The sequence below is a fragment of the Ursus americanus genome, chromosome 16 (genome assembly GCF_024610735.1).
Source record: "Ursus americanus isolate L20-20 chromosome 16, mUrsAme1.1.p, whole genome shotgun sequence".
In the NCBI taxonomy this organism is placed as follows: domain Eukaryota; kingdom Metazoa; phylum Chordata; class Mammalia; order Carnivora; family Ursidae; genus Ursus; species Ursus americanus.
This window is the reverse complement of record NC_142142.1, coordinates 6044009-6062173: the sequence shown is the minus strand read 5'-3', so window position 1 is coordinate 6062173 and position 18165 is coordinate 6044009. Positions and strand designations below refer to the sequence as shown.

At 38.4% G+C, this 18165-nt stretch overlaps 2 protein-coding genes across 2 annotated transcripts; one reads left to right on the top strand and one right to left on the bottom strand.

Moving 5' to 3' along the window:
- Positions 1-5558: 5558 nt before the first annotated feature.
- On the top strand, positions 5559-6500 carry LOC123782636 (olfactory receptor 51G2-like). Its single transcript, XM_045782888.1, has one exon. The coding sequence runs from the start codon at positions 5559-5561 to the stop codon at positions 6498-6500; it is 942 nt and encodes a 313-aa protein (XP_045638844.1).
- A 7190-nt stretch (positions 6501-13690) lies between these two features.
- Positions 13691-14644, bottom strand: LOC123782612 (olfactory receptor 52J3-like). The gene has a single exon (XM_045782863.2). The coding sequence runs from the start codon at positions 14642-14644 to the stop codon at positions 13691-13693; it is 954 nt and encodes a 317-aa protein (XP_045638819.2).
- Between the last annotated feature and the right edge of the window lie 3521 nt (positions 14645-18165).

Below are 18165 nucleotides of genomic sequence, written 5' to 3'. Positions count from 1 at the left end.
ACCCCACTGGGCAAGGTATTCCAGGAAGGGGAGGTAGCATGAAGGAAAAGAAAGACTGTAGAAAGAGCATGTGTAAGTAATATACCCCCATCTCCAGGAGAAACTTGAGACTTGGCCAAACTATTTCACGTTACCTCAAAAGAGAAATGACTCTGAAATGAGTTGTAATGGACATGAACACGCACACTGCCCAGATCCCACTTCAATAAAAGATTTGTAGCCTCAGCTGCTGGAAGCGTTGTCAGTAGAGAGCCTTCAACTTAGAGCCTCAGCTGCAGATATGAGCCTCGCCCAAGGTCATGACCTATCCAACCACTGAGATAATAAGGTGTAAAGGCCTGACCCTTCAGGCCCAACGCAAAACAATTCACTTGGACAATTTTAGTCCCAGAATTTTCTGTGGTATGGACTATGGACCTGACTCACAGATCAATTTCTCCTTCTGGCAATCCTCCTTCTAGTCCTCATTTCAGGAAGCTTATCCCAAGGACTCTATCTGAAACATATTGCAGACTAAATTTTACATCAAAGTCTGCTTTCTTAGAAACCCTCGGATAACAGGTTTCCAGAAAAACTGTGCCAAAGATGAAAGATGAAATAAAATTCTCACAGAGACATCCTTGTACAGGAAGATGGAACAAAATAAGAGGAGATAGCCATGATTTTTGATTCTAAGTCTTAAGAAAAGGCCATCCTCAGTGTATGAGTCTGGGAGAAGGGAAATAATTCTTATTCCTATACTTCTAAGCATTGTGTGTAAGCATAGACAGAAAAGGGTTGTGGAGTTCTCACTTGGCTATGTTGAGAATAGGAAATTCCATCTGTTCTTACATGCATTCTGCTTTATCCAATAGAGCCTTCAGCATGTTAATCATAGGGGTTTTAAATTCCTGGTCTGATATTCCACCGTCCATGTCATAGCTAGTTCTGATACTTGCTTTGTTTCTTCAAATTGTATTTTCAACCTTTTAGGATGCTCCCCCCTCCCCCAATAGCTGGACATGGTGTACTAAGTAAAAGGAACTACTTCAAATAGGGCTTTATTAATGTACAGTAAGATTTTGGGGGGAGAGGGGTGCCTGGGTGGCACAGCGGTTAAGCGTCTGCCTTCGGTTCAGGGCGTGATCCCGGCGTTATGGGATCGAGCCCCACATCAGGCTCCTCCGCTATGAGCCTGCTTCTTCCTCTCCCACTCCCCCTGCTTGTGTTCCCTCTCCCACTGGCTGTCTCTATCTCTGTCAAATAAATAAATAAAATCTTAAAAAAAAAAAAAAGATTTTGGGGGGAGAGCATCCTATAGTCCTATGTTTAAGTTTCAGCCCTTCAGTGAGCCCATGCCCCTGGAATTTGAACTTCACAGGTGTTTCCCAGTTTTGTTTCATTTTGTTTTGTTTTAATTCTCCCCCCTTAGATGAAATAGGATAGCTAGCATGGACTGGGGTTGGGTATTTCCTTCTCCCACATGGACAGCTAGAGGGGGCCGGAGCTGGGTATTTTACTTTCCTAATGTCAGTTAGGTGCTAATACTCAAGCAGGTTAGGCTCTGGTTAACTAGTTTCGCCTAAGGCATTGTTAAAATGAACAGAGTGCCAAGGCTTATTTCAAAATGGTTCCTTTTCCCCTCCCTGCATGGAACATGAGCAAATTTTTCTTTGATATTTCTGTGGGAGTTTTGAAAAGCTCCTGGAGGCAAATATCATAATATTTTACCCTCCACCCCCTGCCATTGTTGGGTACCCTTGCAGTTTTTAACTGTCAGACTTATCCACACTGAGCTTCCAGTAACCTGTTAATTTGGTTCAGATTTTTCCTACCATAGTGGTGGTTCCTGAAGCCATCTTTCTTGTGAGCCTCTAATCTGTAAGGTATGATTCCCTATATTCCCTGACTCTTCATTCTTGGTGGGGGTATTTTGCCCTGTGTCCTCTCCTCTCTCATGGGTCCAAGAAGAGATACAGATTTTCAGTCTGTTCAGTTTTTTCCTCATTGTTGGGACAGAGTGGTGACTCTGAGCATCTCACATGAGGAACCAGAAGAAAGTAGCCATCAAGTTTATTATTTATAAAATCAGATCAAGAAAGTTCTCTTTTTTAGTTTAATATGTTTTAATAAGAATTATCAGTATTAAATTTAATCTAGTATTTTTCTTCATCAATCTACATTATCAAGTAATTTATCCATTTTATTAACTATATTTCATATATACTATATTCACTATATTTTCTATATATGCCATATTCACCATATTACATGTATATCATATTCATTATATTACACACAGTTAATTACATTGTGTGATTTTTGCTTATAAAACAACTTTGATGCTTGAATTAAACACACGAAGAGGAAAAAATCGTTTGTTATTCCAGACTGATGAAGAAAAAAATATTTGACTAAACTTAATACTGATTACGTATTATCATAAAAGTCCAACAGGATCATAGTGTGTGTGTGTCCACGTGCATGCAATTACTGGATTGGATTTGTTAGTATTTTGTTTTGAATTTTGTAATCAGTTTTATAGGGTATTTTGCTCTTTGATATTTCTTTTCTGTGATGTCACTTTCTGGTTATGGAATACAGGTTTTACTCGCCTCATAAAAATCATTGAGAAGCAACCCCTCTTTTTATATTCTCTAGAAATACATGTGTAGAGTTTCTGTTCTTCTTTCTATGCTTTAAGTTATTCATTAAAGATGCTATCTGGGCCTGGGATTTTCTCTCTATAAAACTTTCAAATAAGGTTTTCAAGAAAGACATAATTTCCTGATAATCTGGAGAACACTAGTTTCAGATAGAAATTTCTGGGCCCTTGTCTCTCAAATATTGTTTCTGTGTTGTTTTCTTCTCTCGTGTATCTTCACCATACATTAGAACCTTTGAATGTCTCACATGTCAATTATTCTCTGCTCTATTTGTCTGTTTTCATTTTTATCTTGTTCTTTTCTTTTGGTGCCACACTTTAGATATTAGCAGAAGATATTATTAGCAGATAGATATTATTTATATTATATTAGCAGATAGATATTATTTCAGTGAAGGCTTGATCAAGGCACCAAACAGAGTGCAGTGAGGAAACAAGCTGTGATTTCCATTTCCTGCTGCACTGAACCCTGTGCCACAACTGACCTCCTGATGATACATCAGAAGGAGGATCCTCTGCTTCCAGACGACAGTTGATCTTGGGTAACTGAAACCACAGAAAGTGAAACCACAGGTGAGGGGGAACTGCTGTAATTTTCCCAACATCCAACAGCTAGTAACTAACTGCTGTCTTTGGTTATTCAGAGCACAGACTTTTTCTAGTACATTCTTCGGACTAAATCCACTGCATCTTTCTCCATCAGATGATCCCTGCAACACTGCTCGGGTGCTGTGAAATCTGGACTCCCAGTTTGGGAATTTGGCATAATCATCTCCTTTCTCTGAGCAGGGGTAAATTCTCCCGTGGCATTTATCCTCTCTGAAGTTTACAGTAAGAAAAAAAAAAAAAATGGTCCTGAGGGGATGGCTAGTCAAGAGGGGGAATGCAGTTTAGAGTAGTTAAAGCCAAGGAGTGCAGTGTGGATAAAGCAACTAGCTGGATGGAGTCAGAGGTGCTGAAAGCAAACATGTTATCTTGGCTCTGGAGTTGCTGAAGGAGAAATGGATGCCTCACTCAGGACATCTATGCTTCCTTGAAGAGCTGTCTGCCATTGTGTTTTTAGTCTTCTCGTATATCCATATTCAGTGGCTTTCTCTACCTGCAACAAATCCTTTCACCTGGCAGAATGGAACTCAACAAATCTGTAGGAGGGTGAATGGCTGTCCACACTTGAGGACTCAGGTATGCCTAAAGGAAGGTTTCTGAAGTGAGAAAAATGGGCAAGAGGTTATAAGTACCTAATGTATTTTCAAAGGCTGCTCAAAAGAGCTCTGGGTTGTGATGCCATTGTAGACTCATCCCCAATATAAATAGTGCACATGATGGGAATCCATGTACTGAAATCTCTGTTCTCGGAAACATTGCTATCTGATATTAACTAAAAATTATACCATTAAAGATGGTGATAATGACAATGATGGTAATGTTCATGGTGATTTGAGCACCTCCTCTATCTCCCTCTCACATATATCACATACACTCGGCAGTATTATGAGCCAAAAAAGAAATCTGGCAAATAACTTTCAAGAGAAGCCCTGAGGGGTAACATAGGTGACACTCCAGGTCACACCTGCTTTTGGATCACTGTTGTGTTTGGCTCATACTCTTAAGATTGTGGGTACTTCGGCATCTTCATTAACATTTTGCTTCACTTAAGCCCAAAGTTATCTCCCAAAGGTCTTAAGACTTTTTCTTCACTTAAGCCCAAAAGTCTCAGACTCTGTGCCAAGAACTTTAGATACATTTTCTTAAGTAAAGTAATCTCTTAGGTAAGTTAATATGGTTCTCAGGCTTTTATGCTCAAAGAAGTTCAGTAATCTGTCCAAAGTGATAGAGGTAGTGAATGACAGTTGTCATCAGCCTTCCTCTGACTCTGGAGGAGGAGCAACTGAGAGCAGGGTGCTGTGTCTACATCAAATAGACCCTTTTATGGAAGATGGATTATGAATATCCTAGGTCCAAGGAGTCTTTAATGTGAAGTAGTAGGAGAAAGTGATCTAAGAGGGAAGACTCGGCATACCTGGCCAGGATGAAGTCTCTGAAGATACTGAAAGAGTTGAGGAAGTTCTATCTATTTGTCCTTTATCATCCCACATTTTACTTTCATCCACTTTTTAAAAATTACTATGACCGCCTTCTAAAGGATTACCCTGCCTTCTCTTTTGCCAGCCTTTAATCCATTCTTAACATTGATTCTAGTTTGATGGCAATATAATATAAATCTGGTTGTACTGCTTACTTTTTATTAAAATGACTACATTGTGTCTTCTAAGATTAAGTCCAAGCTCTTTATATTTATACCAAGTTCCTTCAGAAATTCTGGTCCCCTTCTATTCAATCTTTGCTCCAATAACCATCTGAAGACCCACCCTGTCCTATCGTTTGGCTCAATTGCATTCATTCATACGTGTAATGCTAATATCATTCTGCATTTACCTGTTTGTTAATCAGCACAGAATGCAACACAGCCTGTTGGTCCCTCTATCTCATACGTGTCATTTGAAACCTAATTCAAGAATTACCTTCAATAAATCTTGCCCGACATCTCTGGGTCAGGTTAGTTTCCTATTTCTGTGTTTTGTACGGACTTGTATTAAACTACTACTTTAATTTTAGATCTCTCCATTTACTAGGTTATAAGTACTTGAAGTCAGTTTTTATATATTTCTCTACATTTTAGCACTACCAGTTTTCTTTTTATAAAATATATTCTCAATAAATGTACAATGATGAAATAGATTAATTGGGAAAAAAACAGGTGGTAATTATATATTATGAGCAAAGGAGTGATTGGAAAGAATCTATACAGAGCAGCACGTGTCAGACCATTGCTGCTTCTTGTGATACTGACTGTACCCGAATTGTTCCAGGTTCTCGTCTTCCCGCTTAGACTGAGGGTGCCTCCATCATCACGATGTCTGTCTTCAATAGCTCTACCTTGTACCCTCGCTTCCTCCTGACAGGCCTCTCAGGCCTTGAAAGCAGATATAGCTTGATTTCCATCCCCATCTTTCTGATTTATGCCACCTCAATTTCAGGAAACATTACCATCTTATTTATCATCAGAACTGAGCCTTCCCTCCACCAACCAATGTACTACTTTCTGTCAATGCTGGCACTTACTGACCTGGGCCTGTCCACTACAACCTTGCCTACCATGTTCAGCGTCTTCTGGTTCCATGCCTGGGAGATCTCCTTTAATGCTTGCCTGGTCCAGATGTACTTCATTCATGTTTTCTCAATTATTGAGTCAGCTGTGCTGTTGGCCATGGCCTTTGACCGCTTTGTAGCAATCCAAGAGCCCCTGCGCTATGTGGCCATTCTAACCAATGGTGTAATCATTGGGATTGGGTTGGCAGTTGCTGGAAGGGCCTTGGCTCTGGTCTTTCCAGCTTCCTTCCTTCTAAAGAGGCTTCAATATCATCCTATCAATATTCTCTCCTACCCATTCTGCCTACACCAGGACCTCATAAAGACAACTGTATCCAGCCGTCGGGTCAGCAGCATCTATGGCCTCATGGTGGTCATTTGCTCCATGGGACTTGATTCAGTGCTTCTCTTCCTATCCTATATCCTCATCCTTGGCACAGTGTTGAGTATAGCTTCCAAGAAAGAGAGGATGAAAGCCCTTAACACCTGCATCTCCCATATCTGTGCTGTATTCACTTTCTATACACCAATGATAGGGCTCTCTATGATCCGTCGCTATGGACAGAATGCTTCCCCAATTGTCCATGTGCTCATGGCCAATGTCTACTTGCTGGTCCCACCCCTCATGAACCCCATTGTCTACAGTGTCAAGACCAAACAGATTCGTGACAGAATCCTCCAGAAATTCAAGCAACAGAAAGTTTAAGAGAACCTAAAACATACATTTCCTACCCCTCTCCTTTATATTTATGAGAGTATTTCATGTTAATGTAGAATTTTGAATTTAAATTTTGCTAATAATATTTTATTTTATTTTTTTATAATAATTTTTTATTATGTTATGTTAGTCACCATACAGTATATCCTTAGTTTTTGATGTAATGTTCCATGATTCATTATTTGCATATAACACCCAGTGCACCATGCAATATGTGCCCTTCTTAATACCCATCACTGCCCTATCCCAATCCCCCACCTTCCTCCCCTCTGAAGCCCTCAATTTGTTTCCCAGAGTCCACAGTCTCTCATGTTGCTGCAAATGTTGGGTAATCATTCTTTCTGATGGCTGAGTAATATTCCATTGTATATATGGACCACAGCTTCTTAATCCAGTCATCTGTTGAAGGGCATCTCGGCTCCTTCCACAATTTAGCTATTGTGGACAATGCTTCTATGAACATTAGGGTGCATATGGCCCTTTTCTTCACTACATCTGTATCTTTGGGGTAAATACCCAGTAGTGCAATTGCTGGGTCATAGGGTAGCTCAATTTTTAACTTTTTGAGGGACCTCCACACTATTTTCCAAAGTGGCTGTACCAACTTGCATTCCCACCAACAATGTAGGAGGGATCCCCTTTCTCCACATTCTCTCCAACATTTGTTGTTTCCTGCCTTGTCCATTTTTGCCATTCTAACTGGCGTAAGGTGGTATCTCGATGTGGTTTTGATTTCAATTTCCCTGATGGCTAATGATTTTGAACATTTTTTCATGTGTCCATTAGCCATTTGTATGTCTTCATGGGAAAAGTGTCTGTTCATATCTTCTGCCCATTTTTTTGATTTGATTATTTGTTTCACATGTATTGAGTTTGAGAAGTTCTTTGTAGATCTTGGATACTAATATTTTATCTGTAGTGTTATTTGCAAATATCTTCTCCCATTCCTTGGGCTGCCTCTTAGTTTTTTGGACTGTTTCGTTGGCTGTGCAGAAGCTTTTTATCTTGATGAAGTCCCACAAGTTCATTTTTTCTTTTGTTTCTCTTGCCTTTGGAGATGTGTCATGAAAAAGGTTGCTGTGGCTGATGTCAAAGAGGTTGCTGCCTATGTTGCCCTCTAGGATTTTGATGGATTCCTGTCTCACATCGAGGTCTTTCATCCATTTGGAGTTTATCTTTGTGTGTGGTGTGAGAGAGTGGTCAAGTTTCATTCTTTTGCATGTAGCTATCCAATTTTCTCAGCACCATTTATTGAAGAGACTGTCTTTTTTCCACTGGGTGTTTTTTCCTGCTTTGTCAAAGCTTAGTTCCCCAAAGAGCCGATGGTCCATTTCTGGGTTCTCTATTCTGTTACATTGGTCTATATGTCTGTTTTTGTGCCAGTACCATGCTGTCTTTGTGATCACAGCTTTGTAGTACAGCTCGAAATCCGGCATTGTGATGCCCCCAGCTTTGTTTTTCCTTTTCAACAATTCCTTGGCGATTTGGGGCCTTTTCTGGTTCCACACAAATTAAGGGCTCTTTGTTCCAGTTCTTTGAAAAATGTCATTTGTATTTTGATTGGGATGGCATTGAAAGTGTAGATTGCTCTGGGTAGCATGGACATTTTAACTATGTTTATTCTTCCGATCTATGAGCTAATAATGTTTTAATTTAAAGATAGTAGATATAAACCTTGATAACAGTAAAACCTATATTTTCCTTATAGAGAATAAAAGCATGGTTTTGTTCTGACTTTATGTTGACATACTAGGGAATATGATCACTAAGCCCAGGTTAGGTCATTCTTAGCAAAACCATGATTTTTCTTTTAATAATTAGCCGTTAATATTTGTGAAACTAAGAGTCATCAAGTCAACAGTCTAATGAAGTTTTTTGTTATACTTTGCAAAGTTCCTCAATTTCTGAAGAAAATTTAGATTTTAAGATGGCTTTTGATCTGTCAATTACTGAAAGAGAGCTGTTAAAGCCTCCAAATACCAGATTGGATTTTTCTATTTCTCCTTGTCATTCTATCAGTTTTACCCCAGGTATTTTGATGCTTTGTTGTTAGGTGCATAGATATTAAGATTTGTTATGTCTCTTGGAAATCACTTTATCAAAATATAATACCCTTCTTATCCTTGATAGTTTTTCTCACTTTAAAGTTTGTCTTTTCTGAAATTAATATAGCTCTCTAGCTTTCTTTTGATTGTGTTAGCATGTTATATCTGTCTCCATTCCTTTACTTCAATATATATTTTAGGGGACTAGTTCGCTAAGTACTGTTTTTTTGTTTTTTGTTTTTTGTTTTAATGTTAACAGCTTTCTGAGATATAATTCATCTACCATACAATTCATCCACTTAAAGTATACAATTCGGGGTGCCTGGATGGCACAGTCAGTTAAGTGTCTGACTCTTGGTTTCTGCTCTGGTCATGATCTCAGGGTTGTGAGGATTGAGCCCTACCTTGGGCTCTGTGCTCAGTGAGGAGTCTGCTTGAGATTCTTTCTTCCTCTGCTCCTCCCCCCTCTCACAGGCATGCATGATCTCTCTCAAATAAATAAATAAAATCTTATTTAACAAAGGTGAATATATTATTAATATATTTTAAAATATATACAGGGAGACTTTCCAAGATCATGGAGGAATAGGAGATGTTTTCGTAAAATATCCCTCGACTGAGATTAATCTGATTATCTCCCCCCTGATTAGACCACAGTTATGTGACTGGGGAAGATCACATAGTAAAATACTATTTATGTCAAAATATACCAAAGGTACGTACTATCAACATGGTTTATCACTGTTGACATTGAGCTTCATCACCTGGCTGAGGTCATGTTTCTCAGGCTTCTCTTGCTCCCCCATTTCCAAGTTTTCTCTGTGCAAGTAATTTACAATGCATAGCCCACAAACTAAACAGTGAGAAGTTATGCTCCACCTCCCTGGACATGGAGCATCGTCATATGTTGTTTGGAATTTTTTTTGCGTGAGAGATAATCTATTCCTGCATTTGTTTATGTATTCATTTATTTTTATCAGTGTGGACTCATATTTATTTTATACTTCAGGTTGTAACCAATACTACTTTATTTTGTCACATTGACCAGCTCTGGCTATTGGGAATCCTTTCAGTTGGCCCCTGTGTCCCTTTGACTTACCCCCATAATTGTGTGGGGGTTTTTTTGGTGAAGAGGGGTCACTTCCTTACTTTCTAGGACCACAAGATGCTACAGACATATCCCATATATCCCCTGCCCCAATCTTAGAATGTGATATTTCTTTGAGAATTACTGATACCTTTAATTACTGATATTTCTTTGAGAATGACTGATACCTTTAATATCATTACTGATAATGATATTAGAAACAAAGTTTGGGTGCTGGGTGTACTTTGCTACTGGGGTGTCATTGATTTAAGACCTTCTCAGCTGGCAGAGCAAGGAAATGCTAACCTGTGTATGTATCCATATCTATAAATATCTATCATTTATTTATCTATCATCTTTCTATCATCTGTTATCTATCTAAAACTAAACATAATGATGTCTCTAATCTGTTCCCACATGAATTGAGGGAGTTATCCTTGATTCCTTGTTTGCTGTAGGTTATTATAAATATGTGTCGTCATTTAAAAAATATCTTTCTTTAACCATTGATATGATCAATATGACTTTTCTTCTTTAGGCTGATGTTCTAGGTTACATTGTTTTTTGAACATTGAATCAGTCTTGTATACCAAGAATAAGCACCACTTGGTCGATGTACACTTATTTTGGTAAATTGTTAGCTTTAATTTAATAATATTTCATTGAGGATTTTTGCATCACTTCATGAGCAATAATTTTGAGGCATAGTCTCTCTCTATATATTTGGACATCTTTAAATGACTTTGGTGTTAGGGTATGTCCAGCTTTGTAAAATGAGTAAGTATTTTTTATGCTTCTATAATCTGGAAGTGATTTTAGAGAATTGATATAATTTCTTACTTTAGTGTTTGGTAGAATTCATCAGTGAAACCCTCAGAACCTGATTTTTTGGGAAGGTTATTAATTAGTGATGCAATGTATTTAATAAACATGGAGATATTTAGAATTGTAAATTTTCCTCTGTGGGCTTTATATTATTTATATATATCCAGTTGACCATTGAACAACATGAGTTTGAATGGTGTGGATCCACTTAAATACAGTACAGTACTATACTCTTCCTTAGGATTTTTTAATAACATTCTATTTTCTCTAGCTTACTTTATTGTAGGAATACAGTATGTAAAACATATAACTTACAAAAAACAGGTGTTAATTAACTGTTTATATTATCTGTAAGGCTTTCGGTCAACAGTAGACTATTAGTAGATAAGCTTTGGGGGGTGTCAAAAGTTATAAGTGGATGTTCAACTGCATGGGGGTGGGGGCACAGTACTCCATTTTCTGTGTTGTTTGGGATCAAGGCTAATTCTATATATAGGACTTAAAACTATTTTCAATGCTGTTGTTACTAAATCCTACTTGGCTTTTAGTTGTGTGAAATTTATCTAAAGGAACCTTGGAAGATGGTTGGAGACAATTAACGTTATGACTATAAAAGACATGGTTAGGACATGAATATAAAGTAGCCATTAACAATTTATTTTATTTATTTTAATTTTGTTCAAAGATTTTATTTATTTATTTGACAGAAAGTAGAGAGAACACAAGTAGGCTGAGCAGCAGGCAGAGTGAGAGAAAGAAGCAGGCTCTCTGCTGAGCAGGGAGCCTGACGTCAGCCTCGATCCCAGGACTCTGGGATCATGACCTGAGCCGAAGGCAGACACAACCAATTGAGCCACCCAGGCACCCCATCAATTAAAATTTTAATACCTAAATTTTTAAATTTTAAGTACTTGAAATATTAATACATTACTTACAGATTAGCATATCTGAATCTTATCAATCAGACCAACTGGAAATAGGTATGAACTTTCCCTCAAAAGGTAGGACACTGCATTAGTTTCTTGGAGGAATCCCGTTGGTAATCCTGTGTAGCTTTCAAAGTAGGGAGTCAAATATTGGATGGAGATTTAAAATCAATGTATAAAAATAATTTATAAATATAAAGATATCAATATTTATTTTATGTATTTTATTCTTAAATATTACCAAATTTGAGTTGCACTTAAAATGAGAAACAACATCCAAATTAAGGAAAACACTGGAAAGAATGCTGTCGGTGTTCTTTTGACAAAAGAGGCCATCAAAAGCTCAGAATGTACATCTTTCTGTCTCTAAGAGAAAAAAAGCATTTAATGTGCTCAAGGTGCTCACAGGAAATAAATTCTTCAAACAATTGTATTTAGATCTCCCTTGTGTCACCTTCCATTGATTCCTTTCAGAAAGTGTTTACTGAGTCTCTATTCCATGCTCCTTGCTGAAAGATATTCTTCCATGCTTCCAAACCCTGAAGATACATGTTCTGGCTCAGTCATGTTGCAGAGTTGTACAGTCATTTTTGTACCATCAGATGGTGAACATCAGGAAATCAGTTCCTAGCCTCTTGAGCAGTTGCTTTTATTTTCTATTTCATGATTTTTTTATTTAAATTCAATTACCCAACATACAGTACATCATTTGTTTGAGATGTAGTGTTCATTGATTATTGGGTTGTGTATAACACCCACTGCTCATCACATCAATTGCCCATCTTAATACCCAGCACCCAGTTACCCCATCCCCCCACCCATCTCCCCTTCTGCAATCCTCAGTTTATTTCCCAGAGTCAAGAGTCTCTCATGGTTTGTCTCCCTCTCTGATTTCTTCCTATTCAGTTTTCCCTCCCTTCCCCTATGATCCTCTGAGCTATTTCTTATATTCCGCATATGGGTGAAACCATATGATAATTGTCTTTCTCTGATTGACTTATTTCCCTTAACATAATACCCTACAGTTCCATCCATGTTGATGTAAATGGTAGGTATTCATCCTTTCTGATGGCTGAGTAATATTCCATTGTATATATAAACCACATATTTCTTATCCATTCATCTGTTGAAGGACATCTGGGCTTCTTCCACAGTTTGGCTATTGTGGACATTGCTGCTGTGAACATTGGGGTGCAAGTGCCCCTTCATTTCACTACATCTGTATCTTTGGGGTAAATACCCAGTAGTGTAATATTTTATGATTTTTTTGTGTACACATCAGTTTCTGCTCACAACAAATTCAGGAAGAATAATAAAAAGATCTTTGATCTCCAGGAATCATGGAGAAGATATGTCCCTATAAGATTACACAAAATATTTATAAGAATATCCAACAAATTCTTGTAAAAGTAGGGAGACTTTGAAAATTTATTTTCTACATGAACTTGTCTGAGATTCATCTACTTTTGTAAAGCATAAAGTTCCAAGGGATGCATGTGTGTTGCAGTCCACAAAGAAGGAGGGCTTTGGAGAGGAGAAGTGGTGCTATAGATAGAAGTTTGCCAAAATACACTTAACATGTACTCTCACATAAACACACAACACACCCCACACCGTCCCAAGGAAACAATTTGGTTAAACATGACTCAAAACCACCATTAGAATTCTATATATTCAAGCTTCTCTTAAAAACAAGATTTTCATTCTTTAACAGAAGTATTGTTTTCAGGTATGTTCACTTCATGCTTCTCCAGAAAGGAAGGTGGTGGCACAGTGAGGGCATGTAGTGCCTACAGAATTTTATGAAGAATAAGGAAAAAGATGCTAAAATGAAAAGTAAAAGCTGGAGACATTTTTTTTTTTACTGCACTAAATATCCCAGGATTGTCCTCAGTGAAATAAGATAAATTTAAGTTTTTAACAGAAATCTATGAAGATATTTCTTATTTTACATCTAAATGTAGTTCTTTGTTTCAGAGAAAGCAAGGCAATTGACATGAACTAAGTGTGCCGTCTCAAACACAGAGAGATGGAGGTTCACTAAATCTCCATAGTTAAAAGGAAAGGGGCTTTCAGTGGGATGTTTCTCCTGCTCTAACAGAGCCCTATAGTCAGAAGAATAAATGTTCAACACCAACAGGGGAGGAAACATTGAGATTTAAGAACAGAAAACATTCTTCAAAGTTTGTTCCTTTAGGAGCTGCAGGATCCCTTGATATGAGGAGCAATAGAAAAAAATCAACCTAGAGTAGAGTCAAAATTAACTTCTTTCAGTTCTATCCATGCCCTCAAGAACTAAGGAAACAAGAGACTCTGCTTTGAGGTGAAAGCACGGATCACACACTCACGAATCTGCTTTGTCCTCACACCATAGATAATAGGATTGAGGGCAGGTGGCACGACCACATAGAGATTAGCAACCAGGATGTGGACATAACGAGGAATTTTTTTGCCAAATCGGTGGGTGAGGAAGGAGAAGAGAGAAGGCGTATAGAAAACACACATGACCCCAACATGTGACCCACACGTACTCAGAGCTTTGTGACGAGCATCTCGAGATGGGAGGCGGAAAACCGCACGAAGGATGTAGGCATAAGAGATTCCAATCAGTGCCAGATCCAAAATAAGAAAAGAAGCCACAAAAAGCCCATAAATGGCATTAACTCGAATGCTGGCACAGGCCAACTTGGCAATGCCCATGTGCTCACAATAGGAGTGGGCAATAATTCGAGTCTCACAGAAGGGCAGACGATGGGTTAGGTAGAGAATGGGCAACATGAGCAGGACAGGGCGCATTATAATACCCACACCAATGCCCGCTAGCACTCGGGGTGTCAGGGTGGCTGTGTAGTGGAGTGGTACACAGATAGCCACGTAGCGGTCGAAAGCCATCGCCAGCAGAACAGCGGACTCCATTCCTGTGAAGGTGTGTATCAGAAACATCTGGGCCACACAGGCTCCAAAACCAATTTCATGTGCATCAAACCAGAAGATACCCAGCATTCGGGGCACTGAGGTTGTGGAGAGGGCCAGATCTATGGCTGATAAGATGGCTACAAAGTAGAACATAGGATCCCGCAGAGTACGGTCAGACCAGATGATCAACAAAATGGTGGCATTGCCCAACAGAGCCAGTAAGTAAATGGAGCAAAAAGGCAGGGAGATCCAGCCATGAGAACCCTCAAGTCCTGGGATTCCTGTAAGAAAAAAGGTGTCTGGGTGGAAAGTAGAAGTGTTTGTGTGGAACATCTTGCCATTGATGAGATGAGAATTAGTTGACTACCTCTAGAAGGAAAAACAAGAGCTATAAATGCATATGTCAAAACTTTCCAGTAGGCTTAATTTTTTTCTGTACCTATATTATTATCAAAGCTAATGCTGGGGGGCTGGGATGGCTCAATCATTTAAGTGTCCTGCTCTTGATTTTGGCTCAGGTCATGATCTCACAGTCATGAGATTGAGCCCACATAGGGCTCAGGGTCTTAAGACCCTCTTAAGAGTCTCTCTCTCTCCCTCTCCCTCAGCCCTTCCCCCTGCCTCTCTCTCTGTCTCAAAAAAAGAAGAAAAGCTAGTGCTAAAACTTGAGTTGAAAGTAATATGAAGGAACAGACTTAGCACTCTTCAAATGGAAGTAACATTAACTTTATGAAAGGTCTCTCTCTCTCTCTCAAGTTTTGGACAATAATATCTTACATTCATTTGCTGAAACCCCATATAAAACCTGGAATGAATTTTAAAAACTTTAAAGGGGCTCATATTTATACTGAGATATCCATCTTCATCGAAGACAAATATGCTTTATCTAAACACAGCAACACAAAATCATCAAACAACAGATACAGACACGTGCACACAGAATATGACAATATAATGAGAATAGAAGTGCACCTAGACCTGTAGAATGATAGAAAATACAACAAGATTTCTTAATCCAGTTTGTTCAGGATCAGATATTACATTGATACATTTTTAGAAAACCAGATCCACAATGAAGAACTGTGCTTCATAATGCATGCCTCCGTATTTACTCATATGCTCCCACAGACATGCTGTGCTGTACCTCAGATATAATAAAAGTTGCACAAAGATGGATGGACACACTGTACTGTACCTCAGGTATGAAGATAGCCACACAAAGATAGGAAAACACTGCAGCTGGAAATCACTTCCCGGAGAGAAATGTGTGTCTTTGCTATAGTATTCTGATGAGAATTAGCTTAATAAACAACACCAAAGTTTCTGTTGGTTGCCAAATTTTCAAGAATGTCCCCAGACATCCAACAATTCTCCCCATCCTTGTATGTGTGTGTGGGGGAGAGATTTGGGGGGAAGAATAGTGAAAAGATGTGTTGAAAGGAGAAGCTTTGAGATAAGTAAGGATTTGTTTCCAACGACTATGATGGCGGTCAACATCAGGCTTAAGAAATCCATGTTCCTGATTTACCACGCTGTAGTTATGACTTTCTCTCTTTCTCCTTTGTTCCTTCTTTCCTTCCTTCCTCCTTTACTTTGTCTCTCTCCCTTTCCTTCCTTCCTTCCTTCCTTCCTTCCTTCCTTCCTTCCTTCCTCCCTCCCTTTCTCCCTCCCTCCTTCCCTTCTTTCTTTCCTTTTCTTTTTCTTTTCCCTTCTCTTCTTTTTCTTTTCTTTCTTTCTTTCTTTCTTTCTTTCTTTCTTTCTTTCTTTCTTTCTCTTTCCTTCCTTCTTCCTATAGAAAAAAAACAAGCAGAGATAAGATAGCACTATAGAAAAAATAAGGAAAGTATAGAAAAGTTTAGGAAAAGAGAGGAGGAAAAGTGAAAAAAGAAGAAAGGAAAGGAAAACAGAAGGAAACATATAGAAAGGAAGGTAGGAACAAAGGTCATCTCAGCTCTAATTGACTCCTGAGAAAAGTGACAGAGAAAAGTCCAAATTTGAGGAAATATTTTATTAATGACTTTTAAAAAACAGAGATTCCCCAGCTAGTTCAGTCCTACAAGACTGTACATAATGTTTATCCGCAGGCTACTTATTTCTCCTCTTCCCTCTTTGTAATCAATTTTATGCACCTGCATTTAACTCTGGGCCTCTGATGAGGTTATTTTTAATTTATTACATGGAAGGCCATGCCCTAATACACAATTATCACTGACAATTAAGATCACTTGTACCACAACGTTAACTTCCCTCTATAGAGGGTTATTTTAAAAATTTACGTTGTCTCAACATAATCCAGTAAAGACCTCTTTCAGAGAGGTCTCTTTCAGAGAATCTTTCTACAGTAGTGAGATAGAATATATTAGCTTCATAAATTCAGTTGCAGCCTGTTCCTTAACTGGTAGACAAGAGTCTATAATCACTATTCATCCCCATCACACATTTAATAGGAAACTCACCTCCAGCAGGACTAGAGCTAGAGAGCTCCAGTATATCTACTAAAGGGAATAAGGCTTTATACTACCCATATTTAGGGTCCTTGGGGGCCTGTCTGTAAACAAAGCCAACTCAAATTCCCTGCATGAACCAGAACTAACACCTGAGAGTCTCCTGAGAAATCCCATTCTCTGCACCTGGGATAAAGGGACTGATGGAGATTCAGACATCTCTCCCACCCCAAGTTTTGTCAATTGGGTGTCAGAGATGCAAAAACTAATGCTACAAAATGTAGTCATATGAAATATGAAATGGGTGGCTCAGTCAGTTAAACGTCTGTCTTTGGCTCAGGTCATGATCCCAGGGTCCTGCGATTGAGCCCAGGTTTGGGTTCCCTGCTCAGACTGGAGTCCCTCTCCTTCTGCCCCTCCCCCCGACCTTGCCTCTCATGCTCTCTCTCTAGCTTACCCTCTCTCTCTCTCAAGTAAATAAATAAAATCTTTTTAAAAAAGGAATATTAAATGAACAGACTCTCTTACTGGGTAAATTTTGCACCTTGATTTTATTAGATATTATAGCAATGCAGACTTAGAACATTAATGACCAATACATATATCTCCCTCCCCACACCCATGTCTTAGTAATCATAGTAATCATCGATAATCTATTAATATATCATAGCTATCAAAAAGACAAAATCTGGGGTGCCTGGGTGGCTCAGTCATTAAGCATCTGCTTTGGGCTCAGGGGTGGTCCTGGTGTTCTGGGATCGAGCCCCACATCAGGGTCCTCTGCTGGGAGCCTGCTTCTTCCTCTCCCACTCCCCCTGCTTCTGTTCCCTCTCTCGCTGGCTGTTTCTCTCTCTGTCGAATGAATAAATAAAATCTTAAAAAAAAAAACACACAAAATCTCTTGTTTCTTTTCTACGTAGTGCTAGTCTCACTGGCTTTAAATAGAAGTCAATAAAAATTAACATGAAAATAAAATAACATGAAATGTATTTAAGGAGATGATATACATGGAGGCCAAAGAATGGAAAGATTTGTTACCCTAATATTACAAAATAACAAGTCAAAATGTATTTTTCAATGTAATGAATAAAAAATAAAAGTGAAATTACATACTTAATCATAGAAAAATATAAGAACACTACATACCAAAGTTTCTATTAGGATGGTAATACAGTAGGAAAATCACTTACTGGGAGATGTTATTCCCATTACATATATCAGTTAAAGCACTTATATTAATAACACAGTAAAATAATCTATTGAAATTACTGAAACTCTATAAAGGAATGACAACTCAAAATAAAATATAAGAGCAAAAATTTATTCTGGCACCATAAAAGAAAAGAAGACCCAATGAGTATAAGAAAATTTTTCATTACTGTTACTCATCAGGAAAATGTGAATTCAAAG

Coding starts and splice junctions, on each gene's coding strand:
- LOC123782636 (XM_045782888.1), top strand. CDS start 5,559: ATGTCTGTCTTCAATAGCTCTACCTTGTACCCTCGCTTCCTCCTGACA.
- LOC123782612 (XM_045782863.2), bottom strand. CDS start 14,644: ATGTTCCACACAAACACTTCTACTTTCCACCCAGACACCTTTTTTCTT.